General features: G+C 35.6%; 1 protein-coding gene and 1 pseudogene across 1 annotated transcript; both read left to right on the top strand.

Moving 5' to 3' along the window:
• Positions 1-1,041: 1,041 nt before the first annotated feature.
• Positions 1,042-2,410, top strand: LOC147286754 (receptor-like protein 35; annotated as a pseudogene).
• Positions 2,411-7,928: 5,518 nt separating this feature from the next.
• On the top strand, positions 7,929-10,122 carry LOC147286755 (receptor-like protein 2). The gene is made up of 2 exons (XM_086239248.1): positions 7,929-7,982; positions 8,105-10,122. The coding sequence occupies exons 1-2, from the start codon at positions 7,929-7,931 to the stop codon at positions 9,962-9,964; spliced, it is 1,914 nt and encodes a 637-aa protein (XP_086095374.1). The 3' UTR covers positions 9,965-10,122.
• The last annotated feature ends 16,173 nt before the right edge of the window (positions 10,123-26,295 follow it).

The following is a 26,295-nucleotide window of genomic DNA, read 5'->3' on the forward strand; positions in this document are numbered from 1 at the left end:
TACACGAGTCTTTTTGTGTCAATCCGAACCGTTCATTTTTTACATCTCCATAAATAGATCATCCTTGCAAAAAATTAGCCAAATCGGAAATCATTTGCCTATCGAACTTTGATCAAATAAATGGACGAACCAAATATTTTCGATGAAACCGTCTATTTGTTTTATCAAAGTTAGATTGGCAAATGATTTCCGATTGGGCTAATTTTGTGCAAGGATGATCTATTTATGGAGATGTAAAAAATGAACGGTTCGGATCGACACAAAACGACTCGTGTGGGCTCCAACAAGGTCATACCTCAACATAAATAAGTTGAGGTATACCTCAACAGAAGGAGCCTGATACATTGATTCCCACTTTTATCCATGACTTAAATTTCTATATTCTATTATCCATAAATTATTTAGGGAAACTTCCATTTAGGTCCTTGAATTTAACAATTTACTGACCAAAGTCATATGACTTTTAAAATTCTAACTAAAGTCCAATAATATTGGTCCATTAGTTTTAACTTTTTCACACATACTGGGTGCCACTCCCTTGGCGGTCATTTTCGAGTGTTCGGCAGTGCTTTTTTACTTCTTCTTAAGCCCAGATTTGTCGGATTTATATTAGGTTTTAATTATGAGATTTTGGACATGCAGCTTCCAAAAACCTCATTCTATATCCTAGAAAGGTATGAGGTGAACTCGTACCCTATACCCTCAAAAAATAAAAAATAATGACGTATTTCTTTAACAAGGCAATGGTCAAAGGGCTTTATTTAGAAAAATTAAGGGCTTTATTTGGAAAAAAAAAAAAATCATAAGGTTTTTTTGTAAATAAGAAATGTTAGAATGACTAAACTTTAATTTTTCCAATTTAACAATTCTCACTTTGATCATTTTGTCACTTTTTATTACTGAAAACTCAACCTCTATATAAATACACAAACAACCCTATAGCTTGGACACAGTGAGTGAATTACTGAATTAATCAAAGATTTGAGCAACTCTCAATCAATTTAGCAGTTAGCACACAAAAAATCAAGCAAGCAATCAACAATGGATGTCCGTACAAAATTCGATTTCCAAAGAGGCGACGAGGTTGAAATTTGCAGCAAAGAAAAGGGGTTTGTGGAGTTGTACTACGTGGCCACCATAGTCGCCAACATGCGGACCAACTACGTGGTCCAGTACAAGAACCTGGTGGAGAACGACTTCTCCGACGAGCCGCTCACGGAGACTGTGAAGCCCGAGGAGGTCCGACCCTGCCCACCCGACCGGATTCGGGCATCCGGATTCCGGTATCTGGACCGGGTCGACGCTTTTGACAATGACGGTTGGTGGGTCGGAAGTGTTACTAGGAAGAGGGGGTCCAGTTACTATGTGTACTTTGAGACCACTAGGGATGAGATTGCTTACACTGTGGACAGGTTGAGGGGTCATCTCAATTGGAGGCATGGGAATTGGGTGCCTTCAAAAAAGAGAATGACAGTTTGAATGATTGTTTCTTTCTAATTTAGGTTTAGTTAGTTAATTAGAAACTTATGTTTCTAAGAAAAATTGCATCTACAAGATAGACTCTATTTAGAAGCAAGATTGCATCTACTTTATATCTTATGTTTTTGAATATTGAATTAGGGCTGATTTAAGGCACAGTTGTTCTCATAATTATGTCTTCGTTTTCTTTCCAAACTAATCTCTGTTAAATGAAAGCATGCAACCAAACCGAACGCAGTTCTCTCTGTCCTTGGCCCTCACTCCGCCTTCCCCTTCTTTAAATTGGACTTCCGTTAATTGCTGCAATTGGGAGGGCATCACTTGTAATAAGGATGGTTGGGTCACACATTTGCACTTACCCTCCAAGGGACTCAAACTCAAAGCAGCTAGGAATTTGACTAGTTTCGTGTTAGCAACAATACCTTCTCATGTTCTATCCCAACCTCTGTTTGTCTCCACTACTCTTCTCCCTTGATTAGGCTATTGCATTTTTCCATCAATAAATTCAACGGCAGTATCTCTCGTGGACTAGGGCAGTGTTCCAAACTCCAAGTTTTTCGTGCTGGTTACAATAACCTCTCCGTAGTACTTCCAGATATGTATAATGCTACCAAACTTGAAGAAATTGCATTACCTGTTAATTCGATCTACGGAGCCATTAATGATAGAGTTGTCAACCTTACCAACCTCGTAATCTTTGAACTCTACTCTACTAAATTGAGTGGCTTGCTCCCTCTCCATTTTGGGAAGCTCTCTAATCTAAAATTCTTGTTCCTTCCATTTCAACAATCTAGAAGGTTCTTTGCCCCCATCTTTGATGAATTGCACAAGCCTTCTAGAAATACATCCGGGAAACAACAACAACTTGGAAGGCAATCTCTCCGCCCTTAATTTCTCGAAATTTAGTCAATTTAAAACTACGGATTTATAACGTACTTCACTGGTATGTTTCCTATGTAACAAGTTTGAATCTGTGGTTGATTTAACACCCCTCCTCTCTAACTGTCTTCTTGTTTGATTAAATCAACTATCCTCTGATCACTCACGTTGTATTTGATTTACGAGTATGAGTTTGTGCATGGCTATGTTTAATGTTGTTAAGTGGATAGAGTACTTTAATGTTTATTAATTGGAGAAAAAGGAAATACAGAGGAAGAGAAGGAGGTGGAAAAAATGTTTATTAATAAGGGTATTTTAGGGATATTAGGGGGTGCAAAAGAAGATTATTATTTCTTAAAATTTGATGTGAATGGGAATATAGGGTGGGAATAGTAGCACTATTTCTATGGTAAAATGATATATTTTTTTTTCTTTTGGATTAAGGTAAAATGGTATATTGAAAGGAGTAGTACTATTTCCACCCACTTGTCTTATTTTCTTACCCACATTATAATAAAAAATTTAACGACAAGTTTAGCCTTTTATAAAATGACCAGGGGAGCTCAAGCCCCCACTCACTTTCAAATTTTTTTTGTATATATTTATTAAATGACAGCAAAGCCCCCTCTGATAAATGATCAAAAGTCCCATGTAGTAGGATTATAATTTATAAAGGAGGGTTAGCTTAATTATAAAGGAGTGTTAGCTGTACATATATTCATACATACACACATATGCATATATCATAAAACCTACTTAATTATAGTACTGCAATTACATTTAACACTCAAATCTTATTGTACTTATTAAAAGACGACATTTACAATAACATACTATTTCTTGAAATATGGTAGGTTTTGATAATTGACTTGCACATTATATCGAGAAGGGAAATTTATAGGAAACAAATATTATATGCATAAATTGAAAAAGATGTCGAGGTGTGGCTTACATATATACATAGTGCATATGAAGGGGTTGAGATAGAATCAATTAATACTAAAATGGACCTTCGAATTAATGAGGCAAAATGGACCTTCTATTTTAAAAAAATAATAGGCATACATCTTTATTGACTTTTTCTTTTTGGCAAAATGAATGTTAATATTAATTTGTAAAAATAAAATTAAAAAACAAGTGAAAAGCACTTTTTTTTTACCAAACAATTGAGTAAACAGCATTTTCAACTACAACATGCCATCTTAATCATTATAAACATCTACAGTACTTTTACATGAAAATTTACCAAACACGTACTATTGCATTGCTTTACAGCTAATTGTACTTCACAGCATTTTTGAAAACATAATTTATCAAATACTAAATTGCTTTGTTTGACAACTAGTTATACTTCACAGCTAATTATTTTCATAGCATTACCACACATCCTTACTAATTTAACAAGGATAGAATACAACAAATTAAAACAGTTAGTCATTGAAGGTATCATATTTTTCTAGCGAATAAATGCAATATCAATTAGCTTGAGGCTTTCTCACAGATTGTTGCTCTCTCTCTCTCTCTCTCTCTCTCTCTCTCTCTCTCTCTCTCCTTATAATTTTGTGACAAGTACTAGTGAAATTAATTAAGTTTTGATCATGTATGTATTACTATATGTGTATATATATATATATATATATTTTATTTTTTTTCCTTGAGAGGAAGCTATGGTTTTTTTAATCAAGTTTAGAATACACTGCTTAATTCATGGAACCAATTAAGAAGCCATTACATCAAACCAAAAGAATTGGTGGTGCAATCCGCCAATCCTTATCATTAATGTGCAATTGCCATCATTCCAAGTAATTGGAAAGAATGACACTATCTTCCATTTTTCTAAGAAAAATCATGAACAAGAAAACAACTTACAACTTGGGCTGATGCTGATATGACATGTACGTCTGCCGCTACTGATTGATGATAAACCCTCCAAAGCCAAAACGAAATTTCAGCCAAACGTTGTTATATTATTAATTAATGTATATTTTAAAAATTCTTGGGTCACATGGTAATCATCAAATCTATATCATCATCACATCAATGTCAAATTTATTACAAGACCACATCATCTTTTGTCTTCTTTCTTTTGGTCAAACACTCTAGACCGGCCAACACACCATGAGAATGAGATGAACACGTTGCATGGTGAGAGATCAACCAGTAACTGCCATACCAGTTCACCAATTTGATTTGATTTCAACAAATTTAATACTGAAATGGACCTTCGAATTAATGAGGCAAAATGGACTTTCGTGATATTTTAAAAAAATAATAGGCATACATCTTTATTGATTTTTTCTTTTTGACAAAATGAATGTTAATATTAATTTGTAAAAAAATAAAATAAAAAAACAAGTGAAAAGCACTTTTTTTTTACCAAAAAAATGAGTAAACAGCATTTTCAACTACAACATGTCTATCTTAGTCATTATAAACATCTACAACATTTTTACATAAAAATTTACCAAACACGCTCTAAGAAAAATCATGAACATAAAAACAACTTACAACTTGGACTGATGCTGATATGACATGTGATATAATTAGAGCATCTAACCCAAAACCAATTGGCAATGGGTGGAGAGGCCCAAGACTTATAAGCACATATGCTAAGCCTTAGTTTTCCGATATGGGACATTGCTCCACATTACTCTCAACACGCTCCCGCACGTGTGGCGAGATTTTGAGCCTTACACGTGAACAAATTATATTGGGTGACGTGGGAGCACGTGTGGCCGTTGGGCCTTACACGCGGATAACCAAGCTCTGATACCATGATATAATTAGAGCATCCAACCCAAAACCAATTGGCAATGGGTGGAGAGGCCCAAGACTTATAAGCACATATGCTAAGCCTTAATTTTTCAATATGGGACATTGCTCTACATTACTCTCAACAACATGTACGTCTGCTGCTATTGATTGATGATAAACCTCCAAAGCCAAAACGAAATTTCAGCCAAACGTTGTTATATTATTAATTAATGTATATTTTAAAAATTTTTGGGTCACATGGTGATCATCAAATCTATATCATAATCACATCAATGTCAAATTTATTACAAGACCACATCATCTTTTGTCTTCTTTCTATGGTCAAACACTCCAGACCGGCCAACACACCAAGAGAATGAGATGAACACGTTACATGGTGAGAGCTCAACCAGTAACTGCCATACCAGTTCACCAATTTGATTTGATTTCAACAAATTTAATACTGAAATGGACCTTCGAATTAATGAGTTAAAATGGACCTTCCTGATATTTTAAAAAAATAATAGACATACATCTTTATTGATTTTTTTTTTTTGACAAAATGAATGCTAATATTAATTTGTAAAAAAATAAAATAAAAAAACAAGTGAAAAACTTTTTTTTACCAAACAAATGAGTAAAGAGCATTGTTAACTACAACATGTCCATCTTAAACATTATAAACATCTACAACACTTTTAGGTAAAAATTTATCAAACACGCTCTAAGAAAAATCATGAACAAAAAAACAGCTTACAACTTGGACTGATGCTGATATGACATGTACGTCTGCTGCTACTGATTGATGATAAACCCTCTAAAGCCAAAACGAAATTGCAGCCAAACGTTATTATATTATTAATTAATGAAAGTCAATTCATTTTCAAGACTTTCTAAGTCAACAATACAACGAGAATTTACACACAGATTTCTCTCTTCCTTCTCCATCTTCTAGTCTCTCTGATTCTCTGATAACTGCATTGTAGAATTTTAATAAAAATTTAAATTCTCAACGTTGTTATATTATTAATTAATGTATATTTTAAAAATTCTTGGGTTTATATCATCATCACATCAATGTCAAATTCATTACAAGACCACATCATCTTTTGTCTTCTTTCTTATGGTCAAACACTCCAGACCGGCCACCACACCATGAGAATGAGATGAACACGTTACATGGTGAGAGCTCAACCAGTAACTGCCACACCAGTTCACCAATTTGATTTGATTTCAACAAGTAACCGTAGCAAAAGATATGGTCCCGCAATTTTAATTAAGAGATTCTTTAACTGTTAATGGCACTTGTACACACTGTCATTAACTTAAGAGCATATTAGACCAAATATCTAACGTTAAGAACTTGGAGACATGCACTTGACGTTTCAACCATTAATTTGTCTCGAAAAATTCCATCGTCATTGGTGAGCTTAATTTCTTGGAAAATTTGAGGTCTTATACAATAATCTGGAAGGACCAATACCAACAACTCAGCTCCATAGCTGAAATGTCTCTGCATTTGAGGGGAATCCCAAACTTTGTGGTGCTCCACTTTCAAATGAGTGACAACCAATTAATGACATTAATGCAGATATTAAGAACTGCTAAGATGTGGGAAATGGACCTCAAATTCTATGGTTGCGCATTTCCATTGCATTTGGGTTCATTATAGGCTTTCGGAGATATGTGTATTTCCAATTCCTAGACATGTCTGCTGCTGAAGGGAAGGCTTAATCAGAAGCTATATTGCACCTCCTTTATATTCTCTATATATGTTCAATGGAATATCAGTTGGCCAGCTTTCTCACAGATTATTGCTCTCTATTTCTCAGTCTCTATCCTTTTAATTTTGTGACAAGTTCTAGCGAAATTAATTAATTTTTGATTGTGTATGTATGAATCTAGCTCTGTAAGGCAGTGCCACTAAAATTTAGTGGTAGCAATCCTTACATGAGTCTCTGTAAGGCAACACTTAATATGAACAATTCTCAGTTACTTTCACGTTCTGCTCATCAAAGTTCAATTTTAATGAATTTACCTCATGAATTAAACACCAACAGAAGAAACAAACGATAGCAATTACATTGGAAATAATATATATTTGAATGAGTACTACGAGTCTGCTAAATGCTAATTCGTGATATTCTCGATATAATGTGCAATTGCCTTTCATGTGGGCCAAGTATTTGGAAACAATGACACTATCTTCCAATTTTCTAAGAAAAATCATTCACAACAAAACAAATAAAAACTTATGTATTATATATGTGGATCAGTATCAATCCTAGTTCTTTGGAGTCATTGTAGACTTTAAAATAAGCAGGTCTGGTCATCCCATGGCCTTCGCTTTGGTCTCTGTTCAGCAAATCTCTTTCAACGTACTAAGGGGTTTGGAAAATTTGCATCGGCTGCTTTGTGTAATATTCTTTGCCAATTTCTCAGTTTGCAAGTAATTTGTTGTCGTTTAATCAAGCATCATTTTCAAGTCAAAAGAAAAGAAAAAAAATGAAGCTTGTTTCTTGGCTCTGCATCCAACTCTTTATAAACCTGTGATCAGCAATCTAAATCTAATATAAAGATAGCCCATCCACGAAAAAACATGCTAGTGCAGCCTACAGATCACCCAATGGCTCATGGCTTCTTTCCCATAATCATGATCTTATTCTCTGCCATGGTTTCAACAAATATTCATGCATATGCATGCAACCAAACTGAGCGCATCGCTCTTCTGTCCTTCTCCCTCACTCTGTCTTCGCCTTCCTTAAATTGGACTTCCCTTAATTGCTGCAATTGGGATGGCATCACTTGTAATAAGGATGGTCGGGTCACACATTTGCACTTACCCTCCAAAGGACTCAAACTCAAAGCAGGTACTTTTCCATCATTCTCACTTTCAAATCTCACACATCTCACATACTTAAATCTCTCTCAGAATTCACTTTATGGTACACTCGATCAAATTGGATTCTTCTTGTCCTTGAATCACCTTGAGATCCTTGATTTGAGCTCTAACCTTCTTTTTGGAGAGCTACCGTTTTCTTTACCATCTCATATTCGGGTAGTGAATTTGTCCAGCAATCACTTCCATGGTGCAATTTCGTCTTCATTCTTTCGACAAGCTAGGAATTTGACTAGTTTCAGTGTCAGAAACAATACCTTCTCAGGTTCTATCCCAACTTATGTTTGTCTGCACTCTTCTCCCTTGATTAGGCTCTTGGATTTTTCCATCAATAAATTCAATGGCAGTATCTCTCGTGGGCTAGGAGAGTGTTCCAAACTCCAAGTTTTTCGTGCTGGTCACAATAACTTCTCAGGAGTACTTCCAGAAGATATGTATAATGCTACCAAACTTGAAGAAATTGCATTACCTTTTAATTCGCTCTATGGAGCCATTAATGATAGAGTTGTCAACCTCACCAACCTCATAATCTTTGACCTCTACTCTAATCAATTGAGTGGCGTCCTTCCTCTCCATTTTGGGAAGCTCTCTAAGTTGAAATTCTTGCTCCTTGATTTCAACAATCTAGAAGGTTCTTTGCCCCCTTCTTTGATGAATTGCACAAGCCTTCTAGAAATACATATGGGATACAATAACTTGGAAGGCAATCTCTCTACCCTTAATTTCTCCAAACTTGGTCAACTTACTAAACTTGACCTAGTGAAAAATAACTTCACTGGTATGTTTCCAGCAAGTCTTTACTCATGTAAGTCCCTGAAAGCAATTCGACTGAGTTATAACAATCTAGAGGGACAAATACAACCTGAGATTCTTTCATTGAAATCTCTGTCCTTCCTCTCCCTTTTTTCCAACAGACTGACTAATGTCACAGGAGCACTCAAGATATTAGTGGGTTGCAAAAGTCTCGTATTCCTATCATGTGGTACAAATTTTGTAGGGGAGAAAATGCCAACAGCTAATGATATTGGCATGGTTGATTATGATGGTTTCAAAAATCTTAGATTATTGAATTTGGCTGACTGTGGGCTCACTGGTGAAATACCTGTATGGTTGTATAAGCTCAAGAAGCTTGAGATCTTGCACCTGCGTGATAATAGAATCACAGGGTCACTTCCTAGTTGGTTGGGGAACCTTCCAAGGCTCTTTTCGATAGACTTGTCATCTAACTTAATTTCAGGTGAATTTCCAAAGGAACTTTGCAGACTACCCATGTTGGTATCTAAACAAATTGCAGCTCAAGTAGATCATAATTATCTTGAATTGCCTATCTTTTTCAACCAGAATGTGGGTGGAAGACCTCGACAGTTCAATTATTTGTCTAACATCCCACCAAACATATTGCTAGCCAACAATTGCTTCAACGGCAGCATACCTACCGAGATCGGCCAATTGCAGCTTCTCCATTGGTTGGATCTTTCCTTCAACCGCTTCTCCGGCATAATTCCAGACCAAATATCAAACCTCAAAAACTTGGAGCTATTGGATCTCTCCATGAATCACTTGTCTGGGACAATTCCAGCATCAGTGACAAGTCTTACTTTCTTGTCAGATTTCAATGTCTCGTACAATAATCTTGAAGGACCAATACCAACAAGCAGTCAACTCCAAGGCTTGAATGCCTCTGCATTTGAGGGGAATCCCAAACTCTGTGGTGACCCACTTCCAAATGAGTGTCAATCCACTAGTGGCGTTGATGCAGATACTAAAAATAGCCAAGATGTAAAGAGTGCGCATCGGATTCCATGGTTTTATATTTCTGTTGCACTTGGATTCATTACCGGATTTTGGGGAGTGGTTGGTCCTTTGATGCTCAAGAAGACGTGGAGATATGCATATTTCCAATTCCTAGATAAAGTACAAGATAGGCTCTATGTGATCATAACGTGCGTATGACCTGGTTGAAGAGAAGGCTTGATTAGAACTTGGAAGGTACATCGCACCTACCTACTTTATGGTTTATATTTTCAGTTTGTTTTTTCTTGTCGGCTAATGTAATGCACTGTTTTTCTCATAATACTACCTTTATTCTTTTTTTAGACCATTTAGACCTTTATGTACATGTTAATTGGCATTATTATTGTATAATGATCGAGTCTCGATAGTTTTATAGTTTTCCACTCTTTCTATGTTTTATGGTGATAGGGAGGGAGCCTTTTTCTTAATTTTTAAATTTTGTTTTAAAAGTATCACTTTATAACTATACCCTCAGACTGATTTTGTGTGCTTGTTTTATTTAATAAAATTATTTTAGCCTAACCCATTTGAAAGTTTAATTTAGGTGATCTATTCACTCAATTAACTTGATTAAATTCACTTTCAGTGATCGGACCCCAATTTTTGATTTATGTGATCACTCAGGAACTAGTCAAACAAACACAACTCAGACGATTCAGTAACGAAAATATGAAACTCCAGATTGACTTCTAAAAACCAAAAATCACTTCTGTAAACAACACAAATCAAACACACCAAGGATCAAGTGACATCCTATACACTCAGAGGACCCATCACAGTAGGCATCCCAGTGTTATCCACAACTACAGTGGTGTGTGATTAGCTAGACAGTTATATAAGGCATATATCAATTTAAAGCTTATAGCTACAGTACAGATTTGTGTTTAAAAGTTGAGTGAGTCAGTAAGCATAACAACACAAACAAGGAAGACAAATGCACACAAGATGTTCACCCAGAAAAACCACAAAGGGTAAAAACTGGGGGTCTATCCAGCTGACCAAGCAATCCACTAAATAAGAAGTTCAATACAAAGGGAGCACACAGCACACAAGCTCAATCACTAAGTCCTAGACTAAGTGGCAGCTTTCTTACCCCTTTGTGCAACTTCCATAAGCAAGGCAATTGGTCATTCATGAAGAAGGCAGCTCCAGTCCAAGCTCATCAACCCATGGCACCAATTCGCACCAAGCCCAGTAGATTCATCAATGCATGAACATGATATGCAAATGTAGGATTCTTAAAAAGAAAGGATCAACCTTATCAAGCTAGAGGCATGAAAAGGTTGATAATGAATCCTTCAACTAAAATCTAAAATGAATGTGTTTGAAGAATTATGAAAAGATTTAAACACTCAAACCCATTTAGAATTTTAGATGAAACAAAACAATTTCAGAAAATCTTTTTGATTTTTGAAGAATTAAAAGAACATTTTCTGAATTGTTAAAGATGAGCACTTAACCTCCAAAATACCCAGGCATGAAACCCGAAAAATACACACTCAAAATGCTCATACACACCCACGAAAAGATCTGAACAGAATGCGCCATATACCCGTACACACCCACGCAACTTTCATGTTTGCCCAAGCCACGTGGAAGCCAATCAATGGCTGTCCACAAGAGACGAATGAGGGGCATATTCTCTTTGTCCTAGAGGGGTATCCTAGTATTACTAAGGATAGGAATGAGGAGCTGTAAAAAGGAATTTTGCTTTATTTTGCAAAAATCAGAAATGGGGAAGATGATGAATAGTGCTGATGTGTGAAGGTGTGTGGCGTGAATGGCAAAGATGCAATCAGATCTGATTGATACAGTAGGGGAACCAAGCCATGTGCAATGCACATGCATGTTTAGTAAAAAAAACGAACATGGGCTTTCAATGAAATGGGCTTTAAAAGTAAAACCCGAAATGGCTCCACTGCAGTGTCTGTCACTGTATCAGTCACTGTACGTGAAGAAAATTGTTCTTTATGTTCAGTGAATGACTAGTCAAATAGACAAAAAACTGTTATTTTCCTGAAATGAATGAAGTGCAGTATACCTTGTGTCTTTGTTCATTCTTGACTTCTTCAATACAGCTGAACTTGTCCTTAATCTAGCCTAGAGCTTGTGAGTGATTAAATACAAATAAATACAATTGTTTTGACAAGGAAAATAGCCAATATAACAAATCCTAGAAACTAACAATCTCCCCCTTTGGCTTTTCTTGACAAAACATCAACCCATTCACCTCACAAGACTCTCAACACTCAGCCCAACACTATGTTATAATGTACCTGCAAGAAGAAATACTTGCACAACACATAATATGATAGTACAGCAACCAATGCAATTTAAACACAGCAAGCAATGTAGATTAAACAAATATATTCTCCCCCTTTTTGTCATGGAAAGACAAAAGGACATACATAAAAAAAGAAGAGTGAAGTGCAAGAGAGCATAGAGTTGGAAAATGTGCAAGAAAAATCAATGGCAACATGATCAAAAAAGAACTGAAGTAAATGTCATAACTTCCCTGAAATTTGAACTCCCTCTAAAGACTAATTCCCCCTAAAGACAAACTCCCCCTAAAGACAAACTCCCCCTAAAGCTGATAATCTGCAGTAGCCGCAACATCTCGATACCGGGCTTGCAGAATATAGACATGTAATATGAGGGACAGCTAGAGAAGAACATAGGTATGCAGAAAAGTCTGAAATGCCCTTTAATGAACAGTAATCCAAGGTGCAGAATGGTCCTGTGAAAATGACTCTGTGTGACTGTTGTAGACCAGACAAAATGGACAAAGTTCGTACAGAACAGAACTGGAGCATAAAACAGTCATGTGGTTTGACAAAGAGATAGAGGAATCCTGGAAGAGTTGGAAGCAATGACACACAAAAAAAATCTATGAGTTAGATGTGCTTCAGGGATTTTATTTTTGACAAAACAAATTTGACAAAAACAACAAACACAATTGAAAAGAATTAACCACCAATGTCAACACTCTAATAGATATGGAAAATGAAAAGATTGCAAATTTTGTGCAAGAAAATAAGCATATTTGGGATATAGGGAGGTCAATGCTAGCATGCAAGACTTGTTCAAGATGGTAAAACAATGTCAAAGACAACCAAAGAGGTTAAATAAGTTTCATCCACAACAAGAGATTAGAATTTAACCACTCAAGAGAATTTCTAATTTGGGAACAAATCTTGAAAGCAAAGTTTTTCAACTCATGACAATGGCTATGAGAAAATTATTTTCATTTGTTTTGTTTAGGCACATCCCAAGTTAAGTGCAATGATTTGGTCAAATTTTGCGACTCTTTACCCTAGAACACCATAAAAACACCTTATTTCTCCCTAGGGCCGTGACTTCTTTGGTCACACTACCTCTTTTTTTTCTTATTTTTGTATGGTGCACATTTGTTCAAATGAGGAAAGTTTAGCTGAAGATGGGTCACAAATGAGGAATTATATTGAAGGGCTAAATTGCATCCTCAAACAAATTGTGTTTGAAAAGCATTTAACAAGTTTGATTGATCATGACAAAGTGTTTAAAAAAAATCTCAAGGCTAACATTTGACAAGAAGGAGGGATTATGCTTATTGACATGACTCATGTTATGCAAGAACCTTTTTGAATATCAAAGAGAGTGTGACAAGCAATGTTAAGACCTTTCAAAATGGTTATTAAAAAAAACGAAACTACTTAAACCAAAGAAAGGAAACTTGAACAATGAAGCACATTTAACTACAAGGAATTATGCATGCATGTGTACAAATGCCAATGGACTTCCGAAGACTAATGTGCTTTGGATTCTCTAGAGCTTTTGTAAAGATGTCTGCAAGTTGTTGTTCGGAAGGAACAAAAGTCAAAGTAAGAGTTCCACTCTCCACAAGATCTCGAATGAAATGATGTCTTATGTCAATATGCTTGGTTCTAGTATGTTGCACCGGGTTCTTGGAGATATCTATAGCACTCATGTTATCACAATAGATGAGAAAAGTTTTCTCATCAATTCCATAATCGGCTAACATGTGTCTCATCCAAATGAGTTGTGTACAACAACTCCCTGCTGCTATGTATTCAGCTTCAGCAGTCGACAAAGAGACAGAATTCTGCTTCTTGCTATGCCAAGACACTAGGTTATTCCCAACATAGAAAGCACCACCCGAGGTGCTCTTCAAATCATCACTACACCCAGCCCAATCAGAGTCACTAAATCCAACCAATTTAGTGTTGGTATCATGGGTATACCACAACCCATAGTCAAGAGTCCCACTTACATATTTGATGATCCTTTTTGTTGCAAACAAATGAGATTCTTTGGGATCACTTTGGAACCTAGCACACACTCCTACCGCAAACGATATGTCCGGTCTACTAGCTGTGAGGTAGAGGAGACTTCCTATCATGCTTCTATACAAGGTTTGGTCCACTTGCTTACAACTTGGATCCCTATGAAGTTTGGAGCTTTTACTCATTGGAGTAGTAGCCACTTTGGAAGACTCAAGCCCAAACTTTTTGACCAAGTTTCTAGCATACTTAGATTGGGAGATAAATATCCCACTATCTACTTGCTTAACTTGCAGCCCTAAAAAGAAATTCATTTCACCAACTAGACTCATTTCAAATTCACTAGACATTACATCAATGAATCTCTTAACATGAAAATTTGAAGTTGAACCAAAGACAATATCATCCACATAAACTTGAGCAATCAAGACATCATTTTTTAACCTTTTTACAAATATGGTCTTGTCAACCGACCCTCTTTGATACCCATTGGACAACAAGTGATGAGAGAGTCTCTCATACCAAGCTCTTGGAGCTTGCTTCAGCCCATACAAGGCTTTCCTCAATTTATAAACACCATCTCTCATGTGAGGATCCTCAAAACCTTTTGGTTGTTCCACAAAAACTTGCTCATTCAAGTAACCATTTAAAAATGCCGTTTTAACATCCATTTGATACAATTTGAACTTAAGATGGCATGCAATGGCACAAAGTAACCTAACAGACTCAAGTCTAGCAACGGGTGCAAAAGTCTCATCAAAATCAATACCCTCTAATTGAGAGTACCCTTGAGCAACAAGCCTAGCCTTGTTTCTATACATTCCCAAATTCATCAGATTTATTTTTGAAGATCCATTTGGTTCCAATGACATTTGTGTTGGCTGGTCTTTCTACAAGAGTCCACACTTGGTTTCTCTCAAATTGGTTCAATTCCTCATGCATTGCACTCACCCATTCCTCATGATTGAGTGCTTCTTTGACATTTTTAGGTTCAACAATGGACACATAGCACACATGAGCAAGTTCATTTGCCATTTGTTTTCTAGTCCTAACTGGCTGGTCTAAAGAACCTAGAATTACATCTTCACCATGGTTACACCTCACCCATCTTGGTTTTTCAGATCTGTCACTCAAGGTTTTGTCATTTTGTTCGCTCTCTGACTTATCAAACTCAACAATTTTTGAGTCATCAGTAGGTTCATCACTGCCTGACTTGGACTCTTCTTTAACCAAATTATCCTCTTTAGGATCAGATTGTGGGAACAATCCATCCTTATCTGCAGCCATTTCAATAGATGCATCATGATCATCTATTTTCACATTTATGGATTCCAACATAGAATTTGTTCGCAAGTTGAAGACTCTAAAAGCTCTACTGTTGGATGAATAGCCTAAAAACAGACCCTCATCACTCTTAGAATCAAATTTTCCCAAATGTTCTCTATCCCTAAGGATGTAACATGCACTCCCAAACACTCTAAAGTGTGTAACCTTAGGTTTCCTACCCTTCCACAGTTCATAGGGAGTCTTTTTGGTTCCCGGCCTAAGGTAGACTCTATTTATGATGTAACATGCTGTGTTTACCGCCTCAGCCCAGAAATGTTTAGCAAGATTTTTGCTATTCAACATCACTCTAGCCATCTCAATCAAAACCCTATTCTTTCTCTCAACGATTCCATTTTGTTGGGGTGTTATTGGAGCTGAGAATTCATGTTTAATACCCATTTGACAACAAAACTCATCGAATTGAGAGTTTTCAAACTCAGTACCATGGTCTGATATAATTCTGGACAGGGTTGACAGACTCGACATACCTTCACTTTTCAGCAGTTTCACAATCTTGACAAAATGATGAAATGTCTCCGACTTGTCCTTAAGAAATGACACCCAAGTGTACCTAGAAAAATCATCTACCATGACTAGAATGTATTTCTTTCCACCTATTGACAAGGTTTGGACAGGACCAACTAAATCCAAGTGAATTAGTTCAAGTGTCCTAGAGGTGCCTATGTCTTTGACTCTTTTGTGTGGTTCTTTGGTTTGTTTCCCCATTTGACATGGACCACAAATAAAAGTTTCGGGCTTTCCTATCTTTGGAAGACCTCTAACAACCTCATGCTTAGACAACTTGTAAAGGTCATGAACATTAATGTGACCAAGTCTTTGATGCCAAAGGGAGCTAGTGTCATCAATAGCTCTATTGCAAGTATTCTCAATTTTTCCAACATTGCCATCAAACACATAGCAATCATCCCTAGACCTAGGGGCATTCAAGATCTTCCTTCCTTGGGAGTCAACAATTCTACATCCACTCTTGGACATACACACTTCACCACCTCATTCATCACAAAGTTGGCTAATACTAAGCAAATTAGAATTCAGCCCATCAACAAATCTTACATTTTTCAATTCGGGTATACCGGGAATGTGTACAACCCCTTTTCCACTCACATAGGACTTCTCTCCTCCTCCAAAAGTCACACTACCACCATCATAAGGAGCAAGTGAGGTAAAGACCTCCTTATCTTCCGTCATATGTTTGGAACACCCACTATCTAGGTACCAAATGTTCCTCTTGGTGGCTGAAAAAGCATTCAAGGTTACTAGACATTTAGTGGAGCTCTTCACAACCCATCTTTGATGTGGACTTGGCTTATTTTTGGGAAGTGGGGTGACAAGTAAGGCAATTTTGGTTACCTCTTTGAGTAGATTGTTCACTTGCTCTTGTAGAGAAATATTTCTCTTTGGTTCACTTGATTTCTTTCCTCTAAGTTTGTTGCAATTTGGTCTAATGTGACCCTTGACATGACAATGATGACAAACCGGAACAAACTTGGTTTTTCTAAGTGAAGTAGAACAATCAATTTGTGTGACACTTGGTGTAGCTTGACTTGACTTAGAATGAGATGCATTTTGACCAATGTCAATGAAACCTAGACCCTTTTTGACACTATGATCAGATTCTGACTTGACAAAAATGGTCTTTGTGTTGGATACACTAGGACTATTTTCACTAAAACCCAAACCGGTCTTGTCCCCATGATGCTTTCCAATCCTAAGCATCCTATCAACTTTTTCAGCTCCAACGGTGAGCTCAACAATGCTCTCATTTGCTTCATGTACTTCTTTTTGAAGTTTCTCATTCAAAGATTTAAAGTAGATGTTGCTCTCCTTGAGCACTTTGACTTGACTCTCAAAATTTTGTTTCAAGATAGCCACACTTTCTAATTCACTCTCTAATGACTTAATCTTCTCACACAATTTCAATTTAGCATTCTTTAGTTTCTGATTTTCTTCCTTTATGCTAAGAGTTTCGGTGAAAAGTAAGTCATACTTATCACAAAGTGCAGTGTAAGACTCATCATCAGGAGCAGATTCTGAGTCAGACCCACCATCTACTTGTTCAATCTCCTTGATTGATGCAACAAATGCAACTTCATCACCCTCAACATCGGAAGAAGACTCACAATCATTTGAGTCATCACTCTCACTATCACTCCAAGTGATTTTCATGGCTTTATTCTTACTTGAAGAATAATTCTTTCTATTATTTGCACATTCAATTGCTATGTGACCTATTCCACCACAAGTGTAACATTTCACATCTCTCTTGGTTGTTCTTCCTTCTTTAAAGTTAGACTTCCTCTCTTGGTTTCTCTCTAATGAATTCTCTCCTTGAGGTTTGAATTTGAACTCCTTAAAGTTGTTACCACTAGTTCTAGCTTCTCTCCCTTTATTTCTAAGAATTCGTCTAAATCTTTTGACAAAAAGGGCAACCTCATCATCGGACATGGATGATTTTTCACTCAAGTTTTCACTCATCTCTTTGACACTTTGCAAAGCAATATCCTTTGACTTCTTGCTGTCCCTTTCATCCATTTCAAGTTCCATCTCAAAGGTTTTAAGTTTTCCTACCAATTTACCAATTTTGAGTTCATCCAAATTTTGGACTTCTTGTATTGCATGCTTCTTAGATTGAAATCTCTTAGGTAGAGATCTAAGAACCTTTTGGACAATGGTAGACTCCTCATAAGGTTTACCTAGGGACATAGCTTCATTTGTGAGGGCTTCCAACCTTTCATAGAACTCGGAAAATGACTCGGACTCTTTCATCCTAATTTCTTCAAATTTGGCATGTACCATTTGAAGCTTAAGTGACCTAACTTGTTTGTCCCCTTCATGAACAACCCTAAGTTTGTTCCAAGCTTGCCTAGCCGTGACACAATGTTGTATGTGTGCAAATTGTGAGGAAGACAGTGCAGTGACAATAGCATTTCTAGCCTTCTTGTTAGAGCTAGAGGCCGTGACTTCGGCAAAAGACCATTCGGACCTAGGCTTAGGAGTTTCAATCCCATCAACAGTTCGTGTGGGAGGAATCCACTCAACAGTGAGATACTCATATGCCAACTCGTCATAGGCATCAAGAAAAATTTCAAATTTTTCTCTCCAAGCAGCGTAGTTGCTGCCATCAAAGAATGGAGGAGAGTTGCAAGATCCTGCAACGCGATCTCTTTCCATCTAGACACACCTAGAAAACAAACAACACCCTAGGATCTCTCTATTTGCTTTTAGAGTAGCGCTCTGATACCAATTGAAAGTTTAATTTAGGTGATCTATTCACTCAATTAACTTGATTAAATTCACTTTCAGTGATCGGACCCCAATTTTTGATTTATGTGATCACTCAGGAACTAGTCAAACAAACACAACTCAGACGATTCAGTAACGAAAATATGAAACTCCAGATTGACTTCTAAAAACCAAAAATCACTTCTGTAAACAACACAAATCAAACACACCAAGGATCAAGTGACATCCTATACACTCAGAGGACCCATCACAGTAGGCATCCCAGTGTTATCCACAACTACAGTGGTGTGTGATTAGCTAGACAGTTATATAAGGCATATATCAATTTAAAGCTTATAGCTACAGTACAGATTTGTGTTTAAAAGTTGAGTGAGTCAGTAAGCATAACAACACAAACAAGGAAGACAAATGCACACAAGATGTTCACCCAGAAAAACCACAAAGGGTAAAAACTGGGGGTCTATCCAGCTGACCAAGCAATCCACTAAATAAGAAGTTCAATACAAAGGGAGCACACAGCACACAAGCTCAATCACTAAGTCCTAGACTAAGTGGCAGCTTTCTTACCCCTTTGTGCAACTTCCATAAGCAAGGCAATTGGTCATTCATGAAGAAGGCAGCTCCAGTCCAAGCTCATCAACCCATGGCACCAATTCGCACCAAGCCCAGTAGATTCATCAATGCATGAACATGATATGCAAATGTAGGATTTTTAAAAAGAAAGGATCAACCTTATCAAGCTAGAGGCATGAAAAGGTTGATAATGAATCCTTCAACTAAAATCTAAAATGAATGTGTTTGAAGAATTATGAAAAGATTTAAACACTCAAACCCATTTAGAATTTTAGATGAAACAAAACAATTTCAGAAAATCTTTTTGATTTTTGAAGAATTAAAAGAACATTTTCTGAATTGTTAAAGATGAGCACTTAACCTCCAAAATACCCAGGCATGAAACCCGAAAAATACACACTCAAAATGCTCATACACACCCACGAAAAGATCTGAACAGAATGCGCCATATACCCGTACACACCCACGCAACTTTCATGTTTGCCCAAGCCACGTGGAAGCCAATCAATGGCTGTCCACAAGAGACGAATGAGGGGCATATTCTCTTTGTCCTAGAGGGGTATCCTAGTATTACTAAGGATAGGAATGAGGAGCTGTAAAAAGGAATTTTGCTTTATTTTGCAAAAATCAGAAATGGGGAAGATGATGAATAGTGCTGATGTGTGAAGGTGTGTGGCGTGAATGGCAAAGATGCAATCAGATCTGATTGATACAGTAGGGGAACCAAGCCATGTGCAATGCACATGCATGTTTAGTAAAAAAAACGAACATGGGCTTTCAATGAAATGGGCTTTAAAAGTAAAACCCGAAATGGCTCCACTGCAGTGTCTGTCACTGTATCAGTCACTGTACGTGAAGAAAATTGTTCTTTATGTTCAGTGAATGACTAGTCAAATAGACAAAAAACTGTTATTTTCCTGAAATGAATGAAGTGCAGTATACCTTGTGTCTTTGTTTATTCTTGACTTCTTCAATACAGCTGAACTTGTCCTTAATCTAGCCTAGAGCTTGTGAGTGATTAAATACAAATAAATACAATTGTTTTGACAAGGAAAATAGCCAATATAACAAATCCTAGAAACTAACACCATTTTTAGTGAAGCATCCATAATTATTTAATTAATAATTTTTAATAAATCTAATTTTAGCCTAAAATTATTTTGTGTGCCTATTTTATTTAACAAAATTATTTTAGCCTAACCCATTTTTAGGATTTAGTATTTAATACTAAATCCTCCTTTTTACTTAAACGAAATGAAAAAAATAAAAAATGAACAAAAACATACTTAAACAAATCTAACAAAAGTCTCGTAATCCATCTCTAACGTACTAACTTGTAATAACCCGAACCTAGAAATATTTATATAACACTCTAAGGTCTTACCATTTAGAGAATTATCTCATTATATCTCAGAACCATGTAGACACATGACACTTCTGAAATTCATAATCGCAAATTTTCTTAAATCATGAAATTAAACAATTTTAGAAGTTTTGGAGTTTTTGAATAAAATGACAAAAATATCATTCTACGTATATCATTGTTTTTGTTGCTTGACAAGTGACCCATATAGGAGTATGGCAATGATGTTACATCATGTTTTCATTTATGTAACTAATTGTAGAATTTATTTTGCTTATTTACGAATTCATGAATTTTTACTGGAAATTACCAAAATACCCTTAATTGTAGTTTTCTCTAAATTTCATTTAATAACGTTTAAACATCCAAGAATATTGTCTTAATGTATGAGTTTCCCACTCTAGAAAATTGTTTATAGACATGAATTCTTTTAACTCATTTTTTTTTTAGAAACTAGAAATTATCCTTTAAATAGGGGATAAGTGAAACAACAGTAAAAACAAAATCTAAAGAAGACACATCCGAGGTTATCTCAGCTGAGGTCAGCTTGGGATAACATAAGGTCATAAGCACATGCAGATGCTTGTGGTAATAATGAAACCTACAATTCCTAGCTAGCTAGCTTATCTGCTAAGAACAACTTGTTGATTTGGCCTATAAAACAGTAACTCCTGACCCTCACTTAACAGAACACCAAACTCCAAATAGCTCTCCCGAAATCACTCAAACAGAAAGCAAGTATCTAAATAGGAAACCCTCACTCAAAAAGGAGCTTCTACACTTGCACCCAACCACAGCATCTAGGATTGAACTCTTCGTCAACTCACTTCAAAGAATACTTCCTGTAAGAATCTAAACACTTTTGCATAGTCCCTTTGCCTCTAGAATGCTTTAATCGTGATAAATTATAAATTTTTCTATATTCAAGTCACTTTCAGATTTTCTCATTTTTCATACTTTATACTTTGTTTGTAGTTAAAACAGTCCCCATAATCTTAATATACATGAAAAATCGTTCAAAATAAACTCCGGAATTACTTAAAAAGGTTAAGAAATGAAGTAGTTATGCACAAAACAAATTTCCAATTTCCGGCGACATTTTTCCAAGAATCCGGCCACCGGAAAATCGGGTCTTCCATTTATTTCACCATTTGATACTCTATGTTGCATCTAACCTGCTTAAAATTGATTATATAACAAGTATATAGCTTTTCAATTAGTTTTAAAATGTTCAAAATACATGAATATGAGATGTATACAAAACTTTTTCGACGAACCTTGCCAGAAAACTCATAAAATGTTCATAACTTTGTTTGTTCATAATTTACTCAATTCTCAACTATTTTTAACGTTCTTTATATCAAATTAAAACTTATAATATGAACTTTGGATTTGGAAAGTTTGAAAGTAAGATCATAAAAACACAAAAAGATATTGACCCCGAAATCATACTGCCGGTCTAAAATGATATTTCTGCCCAGGTCTGTTATTGGCTTAATTTCAGATAACCTAAAATGAATTAGTAAATTTGATTCCGTTAGTTGAATTCCTTGTGAAAAATCCTTCAACTTTGTGTATTTATTTGCCCAAATCAGTCATAAAATGAGTAAGATATGCAAGGAAAAAGTTAAGAAAAATTTAGTATTCAAAGGTGACGAAAATGAACGTGCATGGGACAATTTCAGAGAATTTTGACTTTGTGACTATTTTGCCCCTGAATGACAAATTCTAAAAGTTGACTATTTCAATACCTGTTCCATTTTAAATTTTTGTCAACCAAGTTTGATGTTTCAATTTGTAAGTTATATGCTTATAAAATATTTTCTGCTTATGTATATATACTCATGTATATTTATGTTATGCTAGATTCTATGTAAATATATATTAATGTGTCTGAATTCGTATTCAATCGTGGATACAACGCTTATGATTTATGAAGATCTTATTCACCTACGCTAATGACTTATGATAATCTTATTTAATACTTATGATTTATGATGATTTTATGCACTAAGGCTTATGATCTTATTTATGTTAATAACTAATTCAATGAATCTTTCCTTTATAAAATTTTTTTTGATATACTTGATTGTTCTTGTTTTATCTTTATGATTTTAAGTATTGTTTGAGGTAATACTAATATGTTTAAGTTATTAGTTCTTACTGAGTTCGTGTAACTCATAAAGCTACACATTTATATTTTCAGGAAAATAGTAGACCCATGGGGAGTTTTGGGAAGAATATTGTTGTTTCCCTAAAATAAAAGAATTCGAAGTATTATATTTTCTACAAGTGTAATTTATATTTTCCAAAGTTTATGTGTTATCGAACTTTTAATTATGAATAAAGGTTGTATTTTGAAGTTTTACAAAATTTTATTCTTATGAAAATGGAGAAATTTATTTTCTCTCGTGTCACAAATTCATGTGCCATATTTTAATACAATATTGGCATTGGATTTGGCGGCGTGACATAACTACTAAGTATCTTGTTAACAATTTTATAGATAAAGCAAAGAAGCCAATTAAGTTGTGTAAAAGTTAAGAATCTTTAGTAAAAATTATAAATTTAATCACCCAACACAGAGAAATGAGGTTTTTTGCCTCCAAATGACAAAGGATATACCTTTCATGTGCCATATTTTAATACAATATTGGCATTGGATTTGGCAGCGTGACATAACTACTAAGTATCTTGTGAACAATTTTATAGATAAAGCAAGGAAGCCAATTAAGTTGTGTAAAAGTTAAGAATCTTTAGTAAAAATTGTAAATTTAATCACCCAACATAGAAAAATGAGGTTTTTTGCCTCCAAATGACAAAGGATATACCTTTCACTCTCGATGGGTATTGATGGGTACAAGTAACAATATCAACACTTAACAATATCATCATAAATACAATAATCTCATTCTCATCCCAGTTGTGCCATATTATAATACAGTACATGTGCGTCCACTCACAAAATTTTGTTGTATGTAACGAAATTTAAATGAACTCACTTTTCCAATAAATTGTCCTAAAATTTTTAATTCAATATCATAATGCTCACATATTAGACTTTCATTCAGTTTCCATATATTAAACTTAAAAATCATGCTCTCTCTCAGTCATATACCAAGAATTCAACCATTTTATGAAACCATCATAGCTCTATTCTACAAATAACAATGCCTACTTCATTCTAATTCAGTGCATGTATAAACATCATAAAACTAGATTTAGCAATGCACTAACATGATATCCGAATACTACATCCTTAATTATTAGAAGAATTACTTATTCAACTTTCTTTCTATGAAGCTCTGTATGGATTGAAATATTACGAGCAATTAGTATATTGATAGTATGAATATGAAAGAATGATGAAGGTCTCTCTGCTTCTTTATACATCCATCTGATCTTCCTCTCTCTCCCTTACTCCCATTATTAATTATTTATTTATTTATTATAATTAATTTGTTGGTCATAGTTTAGGAATTTCATGCAGCGACTTTAATTTTATTCTAACTGTCTTGCTAGGATCTTTAAGCAAGACATTACTTTGAACATACCTCATTTCTCAATCAATAACAAGCTAGCTAGTGGCCTCCTCTTATATTAACAATTTAACATTAATATAAACAGTTCTCCTTTCAGAAATAAAATTATTTAATTTAGACATTATTTAGCAATCACCTCATTGGCTAACTCTCTAATAGAGGTGAAATTTACTTATACAGATTCATGGATCTAGACTATCAAGTACCTCTATTAAAAATGCGGTATAACAAGTTGCTTAATAAATGTGAATCAAACAACAATTCTCCTTCTATTTCTTGTATGCGCATCCATGCCAATTAAGCAACTTAAGGTTTGAAGCCTTTCGGTCAAAATATGTACCTTCAAGCTTTTCATATGAAGCTAATTAAGCTGGTAGACAGAGTTAGGACAGCAAGTTGATTACTTACTCTATTTGTAAATTAGTACTTAGGAGCTGCTCTGCAGGCATAAAAGTTGAGACTATTTTTTTTTTTTTGGCCACTAATTAAGTTGAGACTATGTTTCAATGAAAAACTATGGGTTCGTTTTAGCATCTATTCCTGAATATACCTTGATTCTCACTTTTGTCTATGAATTAAATTTCGAAATTCTATTATCCGTAAATTATTTAACAATTCTCACTTTGATTGTGAAGCCCGAGGAGGTCCGGCCCTGCCCACCCGACCGGATTGGGGCATCCAGGTTCCGGTATCTGGACCGGGTCGACGCTATTGACAATGACGGGTGGTGGGTCGGAAGTGTTACTGGGAAGAGAGGGTCCAGTTACTATGTGTCCTTTGAGACCACTAGGGATGAGATTGCTTACCCTGTGGACAGGTTGAGGGTTCATCTTAATTGGAGGCATGGGAATTGGGTGCCTTCAAAAAAGAGAACTCTATTCACCATTTGAATGACTATTTCTTTCTGATTTAGGTTTAGTTAGTTAACTAGAAACTTTTGTTTATAAGAAAAATTACATCTACAAGATAGACTCTATTTAGAAGAAAGATTGCATACTTTATATCTTACGTTTTTCAATATTGATCTAGGGCTGATTTAAGGCACAGTCTGTTATCATAATTATGTCTGCGTTTTCTTTCCAAATTAGTATATCTCTATTAAATGAAAGCATACATATGTACTTAAATTTTTTTTCTCCTAAACTTTTCTTTTTCTAAGTTAAACATATGGAACAACCGTACCCCAACGTATGAAACATCATATATATGCTTTCTTTAGTACCAACTCAGTGAAAAAAGCAATATCTAGCTGTTGATCACTTCCTCACAAGTCACAATTGTGAATTGCTCTCTATATCCTTTAATTTTGTGACAATTCGTAGTGTAATTAGTACTATGAGCACTATCTTGGTGATGGAAAATACCGTCCATGTGGTACAAGCACTATCTACCAATTTTCTAAGAATAATCATTAACAAGCTAGAAAACAACTTTGAAACTTGGACTGATGCTGATATCCCATATAGTAAGAGTAGCTAGACTTTAAAATAAGCAGGTCCATAGATCCAATGACAAGTCTTCGCTTTGTCTCTGTACTGGAAATCGCTTTCCACATAATCAAGCATCTTGAAACTTGTGATTAATTAGCAATCTACATTTAACACAAATAGAGGTGTACAACGGGGGTGGGTCGGCCCATTTAAAGTCGGTTCATTCGTGCTTCATGTCGTGTTTGGGCCGGCCCATTTAATAATCGGGTCGGGCTGGGCTGGGCCGGTCTAATTATTTTAAATCTTAAGTCCAGCCCGGCCCATGACTCACCCAATAATGGGTCGTGCCGGGTTCGGATCAGGCCGAGCCGATTAATCATTTTAAGTTTCTATTATTGTTTAATAAATCAAATAGTTTTTTATGTCATTCCATTTCTATCAAAAATTTTAATTTTCTACTGTTTTTATTTCATTTTCTATCAAATTTCACCACCAAAATCAAAATTAAAAATTAAAACAAGGCTAATAGTAAATTTTTTTTTTTAAATTGAAAAATACTAATATAAACGGGCCGGCCCAAACCCATAACGGGCTCAGGCCGGCCTCACACAAAACGAGCTTGGGCCGGGTCGGCCCAACGAGATAGAAAACATTGGCCCAACCCGGCCCACTTATTAATGGGCCGGGCCCGTGCCGGTTTCGGGCCGGCCCA

Source organism: Dryas octopetala, chromosome 4, assembly GCF_963921425.1.
Source record: "Dryas octopetala chromosome 4, drDryOcto1.1, whole genome shotgun sequence".
NCBI lineage: Eukaryota > Viridiplantae > Streptophyta > Magnoliopsida > Rosales > Rosaceae > Dryas > Dryas octopetala.